Source organism: Vigna angularis, chromosome 8, assembly GCF_016808095.1.
Source record: "Vigna angularis cultivar LongXiaoDou No.4 chromosome 8, ASM1680809v1, whole genome shotgun sequence".
Taxonomy (NCBI): domain Eukaryota; kingdom Viridiplantae; phylum Streptophyta; class Magnoliopsida; order Fabales; family Fabaceae; genus Vigna; species Vigna angularis.
The window spans coordinates 1,560,916-1,577,552 of record NC_068977.1 but is presented as its reverse complement, the minus strand read 5'-3'; the positions used below and the strand labels follow the sequence as shown (position 1 = coordinate 1,577,552).

The 16,637-nt window shown below is 34.4% G+C and overlaps 2 protein-coding genes across 2 annotated transcripts; both read right to left on the bottom strand.

Moving 5' to 3' along the window:
* Nucleotides 1-4,124: 4,124 nt before the first annotated feature.
* Nucleotides 4,125-9,612, bottom strand: LOC108344606 (alkane hydroxylase MAH1-like). The gene is made up of 4 exons (XM_052867103.1): nucleotides 8,995-9,612; nucleotides 8,310-8,581; nucleotides 4,664-4,885; nucleotides 4,125-4,579 (listed from the first exon to the last, which is right to left on the bottom strand). Exons 1-4 carry the CDS (start codon nucleotides 9,586-9,588, stop codon nucleotides 4,126-4,128), a joined length of 1,542 nt encoding a protein of 513 aa, XP_052723063.1. The 5' UTR covers nucleotides 9,589-9,612; the 3' UTR covers nucleotide 4,125.
* A 3,471-nt stretch (nucleotides 9,613-13,083) lies between these two features.
* On the bottom strand, nucleotides 13,084-14,798 carry LOC108344605 (alkane hydroxylase MAH1). The gene has a single exon (XM_017583035.2). It carries the CDS (start codon nucleotides 14,764-14,766, stop codon nucleotides 13,174-13,176), a length of 1,593 nt encoding a protein of 530 aa, XP_017438524.2. The 5' UTR covers nucleotides 14,767-14,798; the 3' UTR covers nucleotides 13,084-13,173.
* Nucleotides 14,799-16,637: the final 1,839 nt, after the last annotated feature.

The window sequence follows — 16,637 nt, the reverse complement described above, 5'->3', positions numbered from 1 at the left end:
AAGTAAGCCGAACTTAATTGAAAGTTAATAGAGAAAACTATAAGCGTATGTTAAAGTATGATTGTTGACACATTTATTATGTTTTTATTACAACATTAGCTGTTTTAATTGATTGAATTTGAAATAACTTTAGTATTGGAGTACCTTCAAATACTTTCCAATTGATTGGCCAATAAATTACCTTACATGAAGAAGACAACATTGAAGTGTGAAGATCAAAAAATTGTTTTAAATGAATGTTCGACTCCAAACCTAAAACATTTTAGTGTCCATTGTGCAGTTGAGTGAGATTCCTTAAGCCTATATGGTAACCACTAGGAACATAGCGAGTAACATTGTGCTAAAGGAATCTTTGATGATCAGATGAATCTGAAGGAGATGATGCAGAGGATGCAAAGACAAATGGATGATAAGTAAAAGAAGTATAAGGTGTTGCGACCTGAGAATGCGATCATTAGATTAGAGAAAGATGGTAAAAATATCGTGCAATCCACCTCAACCCTTTCAAGATCGACAAAGAAGCCTCAGGATGAACCATACTAAATGATTCAAAAAAAGTAGCTTCAAGACAAGCAAAAGACCATGACCCGTCCGTAGTGATTGTTGATACAAGTAGTATACTCTCGTCCACTATGGGATCATGGAGACTCCTTTATTCGACAATTGGAGGATGCATGTATTTGACATGTATGATGGGTTTGTTGACTTAGACGAGAACATTAGGATATTCATGAACCAAATGTCGTTGTAAATGAAGAATGACATCATATGGTGAAAAGTTTTCCCTACCTCTTTAAAGGGAGAAGCCTTGGTTTGGTATTCCGACCAATTTTGTGGACTGCTTCGCAACCATGCAATCGAGATTCGAGCTTAGTTTGCCGCCAATCAACCCGATAATCTAAAATTAATTGCCTTAGTCAATGTTAGACAGGAGAAAAATGAATCCCTACAGGACTTCATGGAATGATTTTGGAAAGTATCATTCCAAATTAGGAACCTTAGTCTTGACGTGGCTATGCACCATATGATCACGGTACTACGATTAGGACAGTTTGCCAATAGCTTATGTGTAAACCCTGTTGAGAATCTGGATGAGCTTAGGCAATGAGAGGCCTAGTTCATGCAGGTAGAGGAGATAAAGGTTTTTTGCATGAAGATGTGTGCAAAGTAATCAAAAAGAGATAAGAAAGGAGCGATTAATAAGCTGTTTAGGAAACCCCACGAATCTTGGAGTAAAGAACGACCCAAGGGACCTTTATTCAGTAATTACACTCTACTTAGTGTGTCGTGAGCCAAAATCTTGGAAGAGGCACTCAGTGCCAACATGTTGTCCTCGCCAAGGAAGAAGTCGACCCCGCCCAACACTAATGGTATGTTCCAAAGCAATCAATTTTTTCAACAAGTATACTTGATAATTTGTAGTAATTAAGTGTTGTTTCTACAAAGATTTGGCAGAACACACAAGATTTTAAATTGGTTTGACTTGAATGAAATAGTGGAAAAGGTGAACAAGAAATGTGAAAACAGATTTGATGCAAGGAAATAAAGTTGATTTAAAGGAGTAAAACTACTAAAACAATTTTGATTATAAAGGTTGACTTCAAGATAATAAAATTGTTTTGAAACTAGATTTCTTCACTTTGTACCTCTCTTGTAGTGATTTAGTCATTTATAAAGATACAATTATTCATGATTTGAGAGTTCTTTTTCAATGTAAGTCTAAGTCTATTTTTGACACCTAGAGCCTAAAATCACCAAATTTCAATATGATTCCTCAATGACTGCTTGAATGGATCACTTATATTAAGATTAAGACTCTATAACTAGCTAGAACTTAGATTTATTCCTTGCATCTAAAGGCAAGAAACAAATTAGTTAGACCACAACTTAGAACTAGATCCCACTTAATCCCAACCTACTGAAATAAGATAAGTGATCATATAATCCAACAATAGAAATAAACTAATTCACAAACATGTAATAAAAACATACTTGGAAAAATAAAATAGGACGAGTACAAGAGAGTTATAAAGGGTTACATCTTGTTGTTATAGCCCTTGAGATAACTGAGAATGAGTCTTTATGGCTTAGTCTCAGGATCAGTGCTTGAGGTTTCCCTTTACAGTAAGTTTGCTTGTGTGGCACAAGCCTCAATTTTATTGCTCACCAGTGTTAGTTTTGTTCAGAATTACTTGAATTTTATCTATTTTCTTTATTTTTTCACTTTGACTCTCTATTGATATCAAGAACTGTAAAATAAGCTAAACTAAGGTGATTTATACAGAATTTTAACAAAATTAAATATAATATCAAATTCATCTTAAAATTAACTCGTATTGGATATTTATCAACGCATTCAACTTTAGACATTGTTTGCCTTTAAACAAGGAAAAATATAAAAAATTCAAAACATATTTGCATTCAAAGTTAGCCAAAGGACTAAATCCAATTGTTTTCTTTCAATTTAGGCATTGAAAACTAGGTCAAACATGAATCCTTTCAACTCTTTTTCAGATAACAAGTTTTCACAATTTAAGATTATGTAAATTCACTCATGTGTTCAATATGTCTATTTATTTTTTAGCCTCTCCATTTAGTGTTTTTCCTCGTTCACAACACTTGCAAGTTCTTTCCAAAATTTGTACCTTGTCTTCAATTATTACCTACACACAATTGGTATGAATTACTAAGGTTTTTGTTGGCTTGTAACGGGGCTTGACTATAAAGGAAAATCTATTTTTATCAAAGTGCCGGTGAGAATAGGCATTGACATAGAACTCTCGAACAATAATTTCATTGTAGTAATAAGTAGGCTTTACAAGTTTCTCCATGTGCCTCCAAGGCTCATTGGAATTTATCATATTCACTAAGCAGCACCTCAATTCCTTTCAGTCATGATGAACCTCTCCAAGTCCGAAAACCTCTGGTGTTTTGACCTTGTTTGGAACATGATTCTATCCCACTGGTTCATTGGAAATGGACCCCTTCCATGAGTTATTGCTGCAGGTTCTCTTGGGGTTTGAGTGGAGGTTGGTGACACAGACGTGTTAGTAGTGACTGAAGTGGGAGTTGCAGTGTTGGCTGTTCTACCAATTGAAAGCAGCAACATGGTTTGGACGTGCTCGCGTTCCTTTGTGAGCAAGAGTTGTATGTGTTGAGATACAAACAAAGTCACACATCGGATAAAAGAAGAGATAGATATGAGTTTATATACACATAGATATCTCTATTGGCAAGAGGCCTTTTGGAATGGTACCAAAAGTAAATCCGTAAGAACTTCGTCCAAAGCGGACAATATATTACCAGTGTAGAGATATGTCTGTATATCGAATCTTGGATTCTAGTTCTCAGCATTGTTATTGGTGGTAAGGGCACTAGAGTGGAGGAGGACGAATCCTCAAACGTTTCAACCAAGGACTTGGTGCCCTTAGATAGTAGCAGTGGTTTTTCCTTTATTGCAGGCAGGAATGTCATGCACTGCTTTTCTTTTAGGTGCCATCTGCAAAATAATTACCACCATGAGTTTCCACCTCTCATACAAATTGTTCAAACAGTTTTCAATCACTACTGTTACATGCAACCATGAATTCACTATTTTTCTCAAAAATTTCACAAAACGAGATTTCCCTCTTTTTTTGTTTTCCATTGCCAGCAACATTTCTCTTGCTAATAACCTACCACTTTGAAAAATAAGTAAGGTACATTTTAAGAACTTTATTTAATTGTAAATGATAGAATATGTCTCATAAGCTCCCTGATTGAAACCACCCTTTTAGATCAAAGTTCCAACAATGTTTGTTTGAGTTTTATTAAAAGTATACAACTTTTCCCCATAAGAAAAACTCATAATAATTATTCTCCCTTTGCATAAAAAGGACTTAATAATACAACTTAAAACTTTGACATACAGATTAATGTGCTGAGAATTTTATTTTAACTAAACTTTTCTCACCTTTCACTCAAGACATTAAAATATATAAGGTGAAACTTTAGAACAAGATGAATAAAAAAGAACCTAAACACTTGCATAAACAATAGACTTAAACAGAATTACGTAACACAAGGACTTCAACAATCAAATTTAGATTTTGTTGCATCAAACTTCTCTTTTCATTATCCTAGCCTTCAAACCGTCTTCATGAGAACAACAATTGAATGTGTTGGAGTTGCAACATGACCTTCCACCACTCTGAAACAGTACTTCCTTAAAATAGCAGCAGCCACCATCTTCATTTGAACAAAGGCCAAGTCTTTTCCCAAACAGATTCTTGGTCCTGCATTAAAAGCTATGAATTTGTAAGCTGGTGCATAAACTATTTCTCCTCTATCAGATATCCATCTTTCAGGCTTGAACTCCAAACAATCTTTTACCCATATCTCTTCATTCGTTCCCATTGCATACGGAGAAAAGATTATCATTGTATTGCCATTTACTCTGTGCCCACTTGGAAGAGTGTCAGCTTTAACTGCTTGCTTCCGTTCAATAGGAACTGGAGGAAAAAGTCTCATAACTTCACACAAAGCACCATGCAGATAAACCAGCTTTTTCACCTCTTCCATGCCTAAAACTACCCCAGATACAGATTTCTTCAGATCCTGTTCTTGATCAAGATTATGATTACGATGGTCCTCAAGAAAACCATGATTATTTTTCTTTTCATCTGTCTTCAAATTATCTCTGATCTCTTCAATAATCTTGGCTTCCACTATAGGGTGCTTAGCAATAAGCCAAAAGAACCATGTAAGAACTGAAGTAATGGTTTCTCTCCCTGCAGCAAACAAGTTAAACGCAGCATCTCTTAGAAACTTGTCATCATGCACACGTCCTCTCTCTTCTGTGATCAAAGCTGTAAGCAAGTCAAATGGAGCTTCTTCCATTCCTTCTCTGCTTATTAAAGTGTAATGCAAATTCTAGAAGAATGTAGAAGCTCCTTAGATAGAAGAATTGAAATGTAATACAAGTTATAGAATATTCTAGAAAAACCTAAGATAGGAAGAAAAATCAAGAATATTCTACATAGGTAAAAATCTAGAACATTCCACATAAGTTGTGGCTAGTATGTTCTAGAATAATCTATGGGTCTATAAATACCCATGAACTCTACCATTTGCAAGATGTAGCCAACATCTACCATTTGTATGTAGCCAACATCTATCATTTGTATGAACCAACATCTACTACAACTAAAGACAACTACAACACTTCTTCCAACTACTACTTCTACATTCAACTATCTCTACATTTTCTCTATCATCAACTATTCCTTTCACAACCTCAAAATACTAACAGTGGTACCAGAGCTACGTTCGGTCATCTACTGGGCGTAGATAAAATTTTCAACTACCTCAAACAAAACTATAACTCATTCTACTACTCCCAAATATATTCTCAACAATGGCTACTACTAATCAAACATCATCAATTCCAGTACCTATTTTCAAAGGAGAAAGTTATGATTTTTGGAGTGTCAAAATGAAGACATTCTTCCGCTCTCAAGATTTATGGGATATCATAGAAGAGGGATTCACTATTCCAGAAGACACCTCTACTCTTACTGCAGCTCAAAAGAAGGAGTTGAAAGAAAACAAGCAGAAGGATTCAAGGGCTTTATTTGTTCTTCAACAAGCAGTTGATGACACAATTTTTCCAAGGATAATTGGTGCCACAAGTGCAAAACAAGCTTGGAACACAATACAAGAGGAGTTTCAAGGAAGTGACGAGGTACGCAATATTAAACTTCATTCTCTAAGACGAGAGTTTGAATTATTAAGAATGAAAGAATTTGAGACCATTAAAGACTACTATTCTAGAATAAAAGAAATAGTTAGTCAGATGAGAGCCTATGGGGAAAATATTCTTGACAAAAAGATCGTTGAGAAAATTTTAATTTCTATTCCCCAAAAGTATGATACAATCGCAACCGCGATTGAACAAACAAAAGATTTGGCTACATTGTCAGTCACGCAACTAATGGGCTCTCTTGAAGCTTATGAACAAAGATTGAAAAGGCATGAAGAAGACTCGGTTGAAAATGCCTTTCAATCAAAACTAAAATTACGGTCTCAGAATAAAGAATATGAAGGAGATAAAAGTAGAGAAGAAATTTCTAGAAATAAAGAAAATCCTAGAAGCTTCTCTATGACTCGTCAAGAAAAATATCCTCCATGTGGCATATGTAAAAAGACAAGTCACTTGGAAAAAGATTGTTGGCATCATGGAAAACCTCAATGCCACTATTGCAAGAAATTTGGTCACATAGAAAAGTATTGTCGTAACAAAAATAAGCATCAAGCAAACTTTGCGGAAGAAGATAATCAAGAGAAACTCTTATTCTACGCCAATCAAGAATCTCCTAGTAGAGAAGGAAGTTGGTACTTGGATAGTGGATGCAGCAATCACATGGCGAAAGATCAAAGCATCTTCAAAGACATTGATAAATCTGTCAATGTCAAAGTTCGGCTAGGAAATGGCACCACAGTGGAGTCTCGAGGCAAAGGAACTGTCATGGTGGAGACAAAGAAAGGTACTAAATTCATCAAAGACGTTTTACTAGTTCCAAATCTTAAAGAAAATCTTTTAAGTATTGGCCAAATGATGGAGAATGGATATTCTCTTCATTTTGAGAAAGATACATGCAAAATTTATGACAATAAAATGATAGAAATTGGCCAAGTAAAAATGGAGAAGAGAAATAGAAGCTTTCCTATAAGCTTCAAACCTGGAACTAATATTGTCATGAAGGTAGAAGTTGATGACTCATGGCTTTGGCATAGGAGATTTGGCCACTTCAACACACATGCCTTAAAGCTTCTATATACGAAAAACATGATGAGAGATCTTCCATACTTGAAGGAGAATAATGAATCATGTGAAGGATGTCTCCTTGGAAAACAACATCGATTACCATTCTCGACAGACAAAGCATGGAGAGCAAAAGACTTATTGGAGTTGATTCATACCGATGTTTGCGGACCGATGAGAACACCTTCACATCATAACAACAGATATTTCATCCTCTTCATTGATGACTTCTCTAGAATGACATGGGTCTATTTCTTAAAGGCAAAGTCAGAAGTTTTTGGAGTATTCAAGAAATTCAAGGCCCTTGTTGAGAAGCAAAGTGGAAAACAGCTAAAAATACTTAGAAGTGATCGTGGCAAGGAGTACACATCTCGCGAGTTTGACAAATTCTGTGAAGATGAAGGCATAGAGCGACAACTTACAGTCGCATATACTCCACAACAAAATGGTGTGTCAGAGAGAAAGAATCGCACAGTTATGGAGATGGCAAGATCAATGCTGAAAGAGAAAAGTATGCCTAACACTTTTTGGGCTGAAGCAGTCTACACTGCAGTTTATATTCTAAACAGATGTCCAACTAAAGCAGTCCAAGACAAGACTCCTATTGAAGCTTGGAGTGGGAGAAAGCCATCGGCTAAACACCTACGAGTATTTGGGTCTATTTGCTACATACATGTTCCTGATCAAAGGAGGCACAAGCTTGAAGACAAAACTATACGAGGAATATTCTTGGGATATAGCACACAATCAAAAGGCTATCGAGTCTACAACCTACAAACGAAAAAGCTCATCATCAGTCGAGATGTTGAAGTTGACGAAAATGCTTCTTGGAATTGGGAAGAAGAAAAAGTTGTTAAAAGCAACATTTTACTTCCAGTGCAACAATCTCAAGAAGAAACTCAAGAAGAGGTAGAAAATTCAGGTATGCTCTCTCCACCTCCACAACAAGATTCTTCACCTGAATCTAGTCCAAGAAGAGTAAGATCTTTGGAAGACATGTATGAAACCTGCAATATGGCCATGATTGAACCTAACTGTTATGAAGAAGCGTCAAAGCATGAACTATGGTCAAGGAAATGGAGGAAGAAGATCAAATTGAAGATATGTTACCAAGACAAAGATTTGAACTACTATGCACAATGTTTGGAGTTACCGAATTTGCATTAAGGAGGAGTATTAAAGTGTAATGCAAATTCTAGAAGAATGTAGAAGCTCCTTAGATAGAAGAATTGAAATGTAATACAAGTTATAGAATATTCTAGAAAAACCTAAGATAGGAAGAAAAATCAAGAATATTCTACATAGGTAAAAATCTAGAACATTCCACATGAACTCTACCATTTGCAAGATGTAGCCAACCTCTACCATTTGTATGTAGCCAACATCTATCATTTGTATGAACCAACATCTACTACAACTAAAGACAACTACAACACTTCTTCCAACTACTACTTTTACATTCAACTATCTCTACATTTTCTCTATCATCAACTATTCCTTTCACAACCTCAAAATACTAACACTGCTGCACTTGCTTAACTCTTCTCGCTTGGACGCTATGCATGAATATATGAAATCGTCAAACGATTTGCACGCCTCCGTCATCTTCTTCTCTTGACCAATTTGGAGCCACTTCTTCTCTTGACCAATTTGGAGCCACTTTTGGAGCTTCCAAACACTTCCCGGCACTTCGTGTCTGTAGAATATCCACTCTTTAGACTCATTAAAAGCCTTTTCGATTGCAACATTTGTTGGAAGTCCCACATCGACTAGAGATAAGGCCAAATGATAATATATAAGTTAGGTGCAAGTCCCACATCGACTAGAGATAAGGCCAAATGATAATATATAAGTTAGGTGCAAACCTCACCTTACAAGCCGGTTTTGTGGGGATGAGTTAGGCATAAAACTCACTTTCTAATATGGTATCAGAGCCATGATTAGAGCCTATCCTAGCGAGTTCTAAGTGGGCATTCTATTCTTCTATTCCACCCGCTATCGGGCCGCTATCGGACCACCCAATTTCTACTATCACGCACGAGATGTCTATACCTCGGCGTGAAGGGGGTGTGTTGGAAGTCCCACATCGACTAGAGATAAGGCCAAATGATAATATATAAGTTAGGTGCAAACCTCACCTTACAAGCCGGTTTTGTGGGGTTGAGTTAGGCATAAACTCACTTTCTAATAACATTGGGAAAGTCAATGGAAAGACACTTAGGATCGTGTCCTACGATTGTGGAGCATATGTTATCGAATGTGAATCGATTCAAGATATCTTGAAGATCCACCACTCTTCCTTGTTGTTGTGCATGGTCCAATATCGGAAGCAAGCTTGTGTACACCTTCTTCTGAACGGTTTGATGAACAAACACTTCGAACCTTCTTTGTTTGATCAAAGAATGGAGAAGGTTTCGGATGTACTTCCATGTCTCTGAATCGGCAGTGACAAACCCATCTCCGAATTGTTCGAAAATGTCACGAAAGTCATGTCCCTTGACATAGTTGTCGAAGTTCTTGCACAACATGTGTTGCACTTTGAGGGAGTCACAAGTGACCAAATAGTTCATATCGGTGAACCATGGTCCTTTGAACTCCCCAGTGCCACCATGTTTTGTTAGCACCTCCGTGAAAAAATCATGAACACGCCACAAGTTGAAGAGCAGTGGTGGCAACATTCCGAGGATGGGGTAATCTCTCAAGAGGGGGTGTGTGCATGATCTTCTGCGATGGAACAAGTATAGGGAGCACAAGAATGATGATATTATGGCTGCATATAGAAGCATGGCTTCCTTGAATTGGCAAGAGTGTTTGATGTTAATTCGAATTGGTTTTGCCCTAAGTCTGATTGTTATCACTTTTTATAATGTGCATGACCTACATTTTTGTTTGTTATACTGTCACTGTACTGAAAATGACAGAAACATTGTTGTTTTGTTTTCTCTTCTATGTGTGTTTTCTTAAGGAAAAAAACAGCTCTTAAAATACTAGAAATGGGATTTTCAGAACCATAGACCAATCCTTTTTAAATGCTTTCTTTTTAAGGAAGCAAGAAAAATTGTAGGACGACATATCATTACTTTTTGTTTTATTATACAAATGGAAACATAAACAAATCCTTTTTAAATGCTCTCTTTATAAGGAAGCAAGAAAAATTGTAGGAGGACGTAGCATTACTCTTTGTTTAATTATACAAAAGGACAAATTGTGTGTAGAAGAAATACATAATGTATGTAGGTTTAAAGGTTCTTATGGAAAATGGTTTAAAGGTTTTCATAATTGACATAAAAAACAAAAATTGTTTATATGTAGAATAAGTTCATAATGTCTAGAACCTTGTTGCGTGCACGTAAAACGGTTTGTTAGAGAATTTAAGATAAAAAATTACTGAGGTGGGGACTGAAGTAATATCTTTTTACGTGGATTGAATAATGGTTTGCAAATTTATGTTGTTGTTTTGGAAAAAGACTTTTCTAAACAAAGGAATTTAGTAATTATCTATGTTTCTGGCTGTTTGAATAGGAATAATTGGAATGTTTAACACACTTTTAATTGATTATTATATAAAAAAATTTACTTACTGTTAATATATGTAAGAAACTAGAAAAAATTGTCTAAGCATCTATTTTCTTTATGATGACTTAAGTATAATATTTTATATACGAATTTATCCGTTTATAAATTTTCTCAATAAATGCAGTGATAATTTCCAAACTAATGGATTGTATTTTCTTTGTGTGTTAAACAAAAGGCAATACAAAGGTAATATTGTCAACTAAATAATAAAGTCCAAACTAACATAAATATAATCTCGGACAAACATCACAAATTATTTATAACTCAATTCAAACAAACATAAAATTTATAGAAGTTTGTCTATAAACAAAGTCATAATAATGTACATATTTATCTATAAGTAACTGTTGAAGACAACTTTGTGTTTATGAGACAAGAATCTCATGATCAAATTTTGCAAAGTATCAAACATTCGACTCAAATCATCATAGGGATCATCATGTGCTTCTAGTGGTTGAATGAGATGCATAACGACCTCTTCAACACTGTTGGAAGAAAATGGTTAGTATTTGAGGATACCTCTTCCAGCAGTGTAAGCTGCATTAAGTTGTCTTGTACCATATAATTGTCTTTTATTTTTAAGACCTAAACACATATTCTTTATCGTTATACATTGATATATGTTATTTATTGATGTAGAAACAATGATATATTGTTATCCTATAAATCGGAAAAAGAAGTTGTAAGTTGAGTAGTGCTTGAGTTAAAACATGTATGGTTTTATAGTTTGAAATTCAAACATATATATACTTGCTGCTAGGATGTAGAAAAAAAATAGTTATATATGTCTTTAACTTTAATGATGTGAAATTGTAATTTATTTCTATTCTAAAGTTTGATATTCAAACTTTAAAAATAAATTAATATAATTTTCTTAATTAAGGATTCTAAATTTTTAAATTTGTCAAACAATACTTTATACTGACAATTGAACTGTAATGTATCAAATGATATAAACAACTTAAATATCATTATGAAATAAATACATTTGACACTTGATAAAAATTAACTTAGTTGAATTAGAAGAATTATATCTATTTAACTTTAATTTTTGAACATTAAAACGTATCAAAATTTGAAGCAAAGACGAATTACAAGTTCCCATCCAAATTTAAAAAATAATATAATCTATTTGAGTTTTCTACGGAATTACATAATTAAGTTAACAAATAATTAACAACACAGGTTAAAAAATAATTTTGAAACAATCCTAACCATACTCTTTGTTTTTAAGGATGTTTCTCCTGCACCTCTCTATTTTCTTCTTATACCTCCAAAAATTTTATTCTACCCTAAAAATGAATGAATTTCGAAAGTCGATTAAAAGTTTTACAGATTTTGAAAACATTTAAAAAATTAATCGACATTTGAAAGTCGGTGAGAATTTGGAAAGTGGGTTAAAGTTTTTTATTATTTTTTTAATTTTATTTATTTATTTTAGTTTACTTTTTTGTTTTTTATTTAACAATAATAATAATAATATTTTTTAAAATTTTGTTTTTTAACTTTTTTAATATTTTTTTTATTATTATATAAAAAACAAAAGAAAAATCTAAACTAAAATAAAAAAATTTAAAAAATAAGAAATTTTGAAGACCTCACCAACTTTCGAAAATCAATTAAGATTTCAATTATTTTTTAAATCCTTTTAACATACTTGATCTTTTAATATTATTTTTATAAACTTAATTAGCTTTCAAATTTTCAACTCTCAGTTGGTTCTTAGCAAAAATAAGAGATGACAGAGTTGAAATTTTGGAGGTGAAAGAAGAAAATAGAGAACGGGAGGGAGACCCACCTCTTTTTAGTTGTACACTATTGAATATGTCTCATATATGCTTATTAATTGAACCCACCTTCTAGACAGAGTTGTCAAAACTGATAACCCAATTCAATCCGGTCTGACTCATCACGAGTTGGTCACTTAGTGAGTCAATCCAACCCGGCTCACGTATTAACGAGCTAAAAAAATATTGAACCTGGTCCGACCCACCACGGGTTGATGGGTTAAACGGGTTGACTCACTATCTCATTTAATTATAAGTTTTTTTAAAAATAAAAAAAATTATTTTTTTTAATTCAAATCTAAATAAACGTCACACTAAAATATGTTAAACTCTAAAGACAATTCAAAATAAATAAAAAAAAGTACCATATTATCAAAGTGTAACCCAAAAACATGTACAAAAGGCGAACAAATATGTTTTTAATATTGATACTTTTTGTATCACTTGTCCATTTATAATATTAGAGTCTTGAATAGATATATCTATAATATTTTTTTCTCTTGAAATATCTTCTTCTTTATCATCATCTACAATAATTAAATGGTAAGTCAACTCGGTTCAAATCCATGGTGAGCCGGGTTGACTCGCAGGTTACACTTCATTTTAAATTTCAAACAATGTTTGTTAGAATAATATTAAAAAAAACCATCATATATTAATAACTTTTTAACAATAAATTATGTGTCACTATTTTATTTGTCTGTATATTTAAAACGGATCAATCAAGAGCTACCACGTAAGCTGTCCTAAAAAAGTTTTCAACAAAAATGTTAAAAGAAATTTTTCTATTAAAAATATACAACTTTTCTCGATAAGAAAAACATTAAATAATTCTTCTCCCTTTGCATAAAAAGTGCTTAAATAGAACTTAAAACTCTAATACGGATTAATGTGCTGGGAAATTTAGAACTAGATCGATAAAAAGGAACTTAACACTTCATAAAACATAGACTTAAACAGAATTACGTAACACAAGGAATTCAACCATCAAAGTTAGATTTTGTTGCATCAAACTTCTCTTTTCATTATCCTAGCCTTCAAACCGTTCTTCATTAGAAGAACAATTGAATGTGTTGGAGTTGCAATATGACCTTCCTCCACTTTGAAACAGTACTTCCTCAAAATAGCAGCAGCCACCATCTTCATTTGGAGAAACGCCAAGTCTTTTCCCAAACAGATTCTTGGTCCTGCATTAAAAGCAATGAATTTGTAAGCTGGTGCATAAACTATTTCTCCTCTCTCAGATATCCATCTTTCTGGCTTGAACTCCAAACAATCTTTTCCCCATATCTCTTCACACCTTCCCATCGCATACAGAGAAAACATTATCATTGTATTGCCATTTACTCTATGCCCACTTGGAAGAGTGTCGGCTTTAACTGCTTGCTTCCGTTCAATGGGTACTGGAGGGAAAAGTCTCAGAGCTTCACACAAAGCACCATGCAGATAAACCAGCTTTTTCACCTCTTGCATGCCTAAAACTTCCCCAGATACAGATTGCTTAAGATACTGTTCTTGATCAAGATTATGATTATGGGGGTCCTCATGAAAACCATGATATCCACAGTCAACAGTTTTCTTTTCATCTGTCTTAAAATGATCTCTGATCTCTTCAAGAATCTTGGCTTCCACTAAAGGGTGTTTAGCAATAAGCCAAAAGAACCACGTAAGAGCTGAAGTCATGGTTTCTCTCCCTGCAACAAAGAAGTTAAACGCACCATCTCTTAGAAACTTGTCATCATGCAAACGTCCTCTCTCTTCTGTGATCAAAGCAGTAAGCAAGTCAAAAGGAGCTTCCTCCATTTCTTCTCTGCTGCACTTGCTTAACTCTTCTCGCTTGGACGCTATGCATGAATATATGAAATCGTCAAACGTTCTGCACGCCTCTGTCATCTTCTTCTCTTGACCAATTTGGAGCCATTTTTGGAGCTTCCAAACACTTCCCGGCACTACGTGTCTGTAGAATATCGACTCTTCACACTCATTAAAAGCCTTTTCGATCGCAACTTCGGGAAAGTCAATGGAAAGACACTTAGGATCGTGTCCTACGATTGTGGAGCATATGTTATCGAATGTGAATCGGTTGAAGATATCCTGAAGATCCACCACTCTTCCTTGTTGTTGTGCATGATCCAATATCGGAAGCAGGCTTGTGTACACTTTCTTCTGAACTGTTTGATCAACAAAAACTTCGAACCTTCTTTGTTTGATCAAAGAATGGAGAACGGTTCTGAAGTACTTCCATGTCTCTGAATCGGCTGTGACAAACCCATCTCCGAATGGTTCGAAAATGTCACGAAAGTCATGTCCCTTGACATAGTTGTCGAAGTTCTTGCACAACATGTGTTTCACGTTGAGGGAGTCACAACTGACCAAACAGTTCATATCGGTGAACCATGGTCCTTTGAACTCCCCAGTGCCACCATGTTTTGTTAGCACCTCCGTGAAAAAATCATGAACACGCCACAAGTTGGAGAGCAGTGGTGGCAACATTCCAAGGATGGGGTAATCTCTCAAGAGGGGGTGTTTGCAACATCTTCTGCGATGGAAGAAGTATAGGGAGCACAAGAATGATGCTATTATGGCTGCGTATAGAAGCATGGCTTCCTTGGATTGGCAAGAGTGTTTGATGTTAATTCGAATTTGTTTGCCCTAAGTCTGATGGTATTCACTTTTTATAATGTGCATGACCTACATTTTTGTTTGTTGTACTGTCACTGTACTGGAAATGACAGAGAAATTGTTGTTTTGGTTTTTTGTTTTCTTAAGGAAAAAAAAAGCTCTTAAAATACTAGAAATGTGATTTTGAGAAACATGAACAAATCCTTTTTAAATGCTCTCTGTATAAGGAAGGAAGAAAAATTGTAGGAGGACATATCATTACTCTTTGTTTTATTATACAAAAGGAAAAATTGTCTGTAGAAGAAATTCATAATGCATGTAGGTTTAAAGATCAGGCATTTAATTGTCCTTCTTATGGAAAATGGTTTAAAGTTTTCATAGTTAACAAAAAAAACAGAAATTGTTATATGTAGAATAAGTTCATAATGTCTAGAAGCTTTTTGCGTGCACGTAAAACGGTTTGTTAGAAAATTTAAGATAAAAAATTACTGAGTTGGGGATTGAAGTAATATCCTTTTACGTGGAAATATACCATTATTAAATTCCACGTAATATGCCCCCGTTAACACCATCAACCACTTTTCCATACTAACAACACTTTTTTGTAAATAGGCTATTTTTAGCTTTTCAACATCTCTCTTCCATATTCATCTGCATTTGTTCCATCTTCATCAAACTTCCACTCACTTCTTTATTTCTTCCACTTTCTTTTACATTGACCACATTTCCTTCATGAATTACATTTTCACTACACCACTGAAAGAAGTTGCATTCAGAAGAACAATCTTCACTCCCACCCTGTCCAAGAAGAAAACACACTTCGTGAACGCAATCTTGACTCCCACCCTCTGGAAGAAGAAGAAAATCACATTAAAAGTCAAATTATTGCATCCATTAAACTTACCTTGAACTTGGGGCATCACCAAAACCTTTTGCCCTTGTTTTTAGGGGTTCTTGCAATGCGGAAGACTGCATTCTGACCACAGAAGCAAGTGGATTTTACACCCAACCTGCTGACACTGCCACAACTCTGTTCAAACCCCGAACCCAAGCATTTGCAAGAAGAGGATGAAGCAGACATTTGATGAGCTCAAGTATAAACATTGCTTCCACAACTCTGCTTCCAGCACTCTTCCTCCTTAGCACGAACAAGTATAAACTTTCGATGTCATGGTTGATTTAAATATTAGGGCTTACGGCTACCAACATAAAAAATTTAGTTGTCCACGTGGAATGTTTCATTATACAAAAGAACACCCATTCAACTTAATACATATTGCCACGCATATAAAATTATTTACAGCTCACCATGTGGAGACGGCGTCAGTCGAAAATTAACGGATAGGACTTTATTGCTTCAAATTAACAAGTATTTGGATTCAATTGGGACAAAAAAAATGATGATCCACTTGAGATTCGCGAACAAATACGAGGACCAAAAGACATATTTAACCTAAAAAGACATATTTAACCTAAAAAGACATATTTTGATTCAATTGGGACCAAAAAAAAGTACAAAAATATATTTAACCTCAAATTAACAAGTATTTGGATTCAATTGAGACAAAAAAACGATGACCCACTTGAGATTCGCGAACAAATATGAGAACCAAAAGACATATTTAACCTAAAAATAAAACATTAACTAAAACTTAAACAAAAGTACAAAAATATAAATATAGAAAATGATTTCTTTTAACTAATAAATTAAGTGATTTAATAAACATATACTAATGAAAAAATATTTTATAACAATTTATTACTGGATATAATATGTCATAACAGTGACAAAATTATAAATATCAGCATGCTATCAAAGTCCTTCATCTCCACATGTTTTTAGGTTGTTC

Coding starts and splice junctions, on each gene's coding strand:
- LOC108344606 (XM_052867103.1), bottom strand. CDS start 9,588: ATGCTTCTATATGCAGCCATAATATCATCATTCTTGTGCTCCCTATAC. Junction 8,582..8,994: donor TTTCCATTGACTTTCCCAAT/GTTATTAGAAAG, acceptor TATCATTTGGCC/TTATCTCTAGTCGATGTGGG. Junction 4,886..8,309: donor AGCAGTGTTAGTATTTTGAG/GTTGTGAAAGGA, acceptor TTTAATAAGCAG/AGAAGGAATGGAAGAAGCTC.
- LOC108344605 (XM_017583035.2), bottom strand. CDS start 14,766: ATGCTTCTATACGCAGCCATAATAGCATCATTCTTGTGCTCCCTATAC.